This window comes from Limulus polyphemus, unplaced genomic scaffold (assembly GCF_000517525.1).
Source record: "Limulus polyphemus unplaced genomic scaffold, Limulus_polyphemus-2.1.2 Scaffold1422, whole genome shotgun sequence".
NCBI lineage: Eukaryota > Metazoa > Arthropoda > Merostomata > Xiphosura > Limulidae > Limulus > Limulus polyphemus.
Window position 1 is genome coordinate 213,684 of NW_013667032.1, and position 4,058 is coordinate 217,741.

At 31.8% G+C, this 4,058-nt stretch overlaps 1 protein-coding gene across 1 annotated transcript in view; it reads left to right on the top strand.

Annotated features, from left to right (window-relative positions):
* LOC106463489 (C-type mannose receptor 2-like) overlaps positions 1-2,779 on the top strand; it is a 21,226-nt gene extending 18,447 nt beyond the window's left edge. Inside the window, exon 9 of the mRNA XM_022390991.1 lies at positions 2,670-2,779. Coding sequence (XP_022246699.1) covers positions 2,670-2,779 — 110 coding nt within the window. The remainder of the gene's footprint in view (positions 1-2,669) is intronic.
* The last annotated feature ends 1,279 nt before the right edge of the window (positions 2,780-4,058 follow it).

The window sequence follows — 4,058 nt, forward strand, 5'->3', positions numbered from 1 at the left end:
GGTAATGTTGTCTAGCTGCCATTCTTCTAGTGTGTTCCAAGAGTTGGGAATGTTGTTTAGCTGCCATTCTTCTAGTGTGTTCCAAGAGTTGGGAATGTTGTTTAGCTGCCATTCTTCTAGTGTATCGCCTCTAAATTAGGGGCGGATAGCGCAAATAGCCCTCGAGTAGCTTGACGCAATATTCAGCAAATAAACAAACATGACACAAGATGTCAAAGTACTTTTTTTCCGTGATAGACACGTAATTTGTATTACGTAACAATTAATTATTTTTCCTAAAGTTAGTACCGTCTGTAGAATTTAGTATGATAATGTTCAAATCAAGTTGTTAAGTATCATTGAAGTTTTGAAATTAAGTAAATATTATAGTTATCATTTATTGAATAAGATATCTGAGCTAATTATTATGTTCGGTATGAGGGAGTACTAGCAAATTAAATCTACATGAAAATCACATTTCCGAAGAAGGAAAAGTGTATACAACTGACGAGTGTCTCTTCAGTCAGAGCTACTCCTTCCTGCTTTTCACCTTTAGATAAAGGACTTTGTAAAAGTTTGTATGCTATTATTAAATGTATTAGAATATCTTAATATTATTTTGATTCGTTTATCGATATTCTGGTAATAATGTATCACTACCCTCTTTAATATTTTTTTAAGTTAATAGGTGGCGATAAAATTTAGCTCTTTCTTCTGATATCTTTTACAAAGGTAAGTGTTAAACTTCATATAATTTGAAATTTATATAATCAACATTTGTGCAAGATGAAACCGTTAGTAAGTATGGAAGTTGCGGTAATGGTAATGTGTATATGTCACTTTTGTATGAATGTAATTGTTATTTTATGTGGAGTGAACATTATGAAGTGTGAAATATGTTACACCAAGTGTAAAAAAAAATACTTATGGCGTTGCTTTTTCTAAATTTACTTCTGATAAAAAAGTAAGCTTCTTAATAGGTAAGAAGTAAAGTAATCCAGAAAATAAACTGGTAAATTAATAAAGGCAATAGTGTAATAACAAATCAACCAGAAACTATTAATGTCATAAACCAATATAAAAAAACTTAAACCTATTATGTACCTTAGAACCTTTGAAAATATGAGATCTTTCATTACTTTTTTAATATTCCAAATTGATTTCGCATCTAAATTGAAAGGAAAACTATACAATAATTTAAATGTCACTTCAAACTCGTGTACAAGAGCTCGTGAGACCACATACTCTGCAATTTCATCAGAGATGAAATCTTAGTTGTTTTAAACTTACAGGAGATCGTTTTACAATACAAGGTTCGATAAAGTCCTTCAGTCAATCTGCAAGACTCGTGAAGTGTTAATTGAATACTTGTTAATTTCCAAAGAAGTAAATTTTACATTTCAGGAAACTAAAAGAAACCTTTTCACACCAAACAGTTTACCCCTAGAAAGAAAAAGAAAATGCTAAAACTAATAAAAAACGAAAGCTCCAAAAGCTTTATCAAAGTTTAAATTTGTGAAGTACAACTATGTGTATATGGACTTATTTTCACACTCTAGAAGGTAACTACAATTGCACGAACTACAACAGTGTACCTCTACAGTACATATATGTAAATTTTATCAAATTCATCACGAAATATACACACACGCATATATATATATATATATATATTATGAACTTGTGTACATATTCACCCATGTAAGTATACAGTATTGAAATAATTACGGGAAAACACGCAGATAATACATTCCCTAATTGTGAATTTATCTCTTGCAATAAAAAAGAACCGCAAATATCTTGAACAGTGCAATAGTATGTTGCATTGTTTTATGTTATCATGGGTTTATCATAGTACGTTTATGAAGTATTGCTCTAAGTGTGTATTACTCTAAATAATTAGCCACGTTGTTTGGTAGCCATTTAGCTTCTTTAACTTCCTTATAAGCCCATACAGCCTTAACATTATATATACTGGGACTATGTGCGGGCCAAGCTATGGTTGTGAGTGTTCCAGCTTAAATCTTCTTTCCAGATATCGTTTACCCACATTTGCAAAATTCTTGGTATCATTGTATTGCTGGAAGATGAATCTCCGACCAACTTTTGTTCCTGAAAAAATGAACTTATGGATAACAAACGGCTATAATTAGCAATCAGTGTCGAAACTGATGTACGTGCCAGTAGTAAGAGTGTCATCAATTCTGTGTACATCTTCAACACCATTGGCTAAGATGCAGCCCACACTTACCTTGGTTACCCAGCATGTACGTTAACTGCGATATCATTCACTTCTCTGACATTGAAGAAACTATTGTTGATTGCTGCCAAACAATTTGAATTTGGATTAATTTGTAAAAAAAACCCTCCTCAGCTTTTCTCATCCCATTGTTTGAAGCCTGGTGCCCATATTAGCCCTCTGGTTTGGTATGTCTCCCGAACAGTGTTTTTTGAACAACCATTTAGAGATATTATGTATTCTACTGTTCTAGAGGTAACATTCACACTAATACTTACAGAAAACCAAGATCTATACTTGATTTGCATTTATCATGTAAAGAGCATACTCTGAGTTACTTACTTAACGTCACTTATGAAGAGTTGGGGATTTTTATCCTCATCCTTTCTATCATCATCAATACTAGTTTCATGTACAACTTTTGTAAAAACTTTGATTTCTACACTTTGAGTATGTGGTATTCTTGTTCTGAGAGCCATAAGTACATTCACCACACTACTGCTGGGAATTGTGGCCGCTTTTACGTTTATGTGTAGCACTATCAGATTTGTTGCAGGATAACGAATTACAGTGTAAGCTACTAACTTGTGTCAATTCTCTTGTGCAGTTAATTTTCATGCAAGTCCCACAATATTTGCAGTTTATGTCCGTTGTAATCGGCTTCCATAATTATTCATATAACTGATAACAAGATAAGTAAAATAGAAAAAAAAGTATAGTGACTAAGCTTGCATCAAGCCTTACAGAGTTTTCAGCCATAAACCCATCAATGACTTGAAAGGTTTGACCTGCTTAGTGACTTAGATAGGACCTTAATCATGCCACTAAGCATTGGTAAAAAATAATCGATCTACGAGTTATGAGAGTTCTTGTGTATATAATGGAATGTACATACAAATGTCACAAGATACTGATGTATACAAATATACTATGCATAAAACTCTTTCTGTTTACGTTAAATTATACAGACTTATTTAACTGGTGAGTTACATCTATCAAAGATAAGTACATATAAAACAAAGCTCATTTACACATATGTTAAACAAACATGGAATAATTATTAAATACATAATTGCACATTTTTATTTCAAATAACTTGATACTAGAGGTAAAACAGTAATCAAAGATCAATCGATTTAAAATCACTGGAGCTAAATAAAAAAACAACTTAGAACTCAAAAATGAAGCGATTATTGGGCAGTAATAGATATCTCTATGACGAAAGAAATATATATACTATCTCTAGGGGAATTAACAAATTTATTTCGGAATTAAATATTTTAATACTACTTGCAACACAAATGAAGCGGTAAATACAGGCCTGATAAATAGTTAAAAGTCCATATTCCTTAAATTTGCTTGAAACCAATGTTTTACAAGAAAGACCGATCATTAGCCTCTAGACCCTCTTTTGTAACAACCAGAGCTGTCTTAACGCATTAAAATGTGAGCCCCATATACTTAAACAATAAGTCATTTGACTGTAGAAAATGGCACAATAAATTTGATAAAGGACTCTAAGTGTAAAAACCCTCTGAGATTATTTTGGATAATAACTCCAAGAATTTTATTGAATCACCTCTGGATAATATATTGCCCTTAAAACTTAAATCATTATTTATTTATAAAACAATAGATTACCCAAGCAAGAATAGTCACGAACAAAAACGACAATATATACAGCAGATTACTTACATTAAGCTAATATAATAAACATACAGAGGTGTGTTTACATACTGATCAGAAATGTCCATCAGTTAACAAAGAGCTTGTAAGTGCATCTTAAAATGAAGGTGTAAATAAAGCTACGTTTTAAGTAGTCTTTAGTATTTTCGACCTG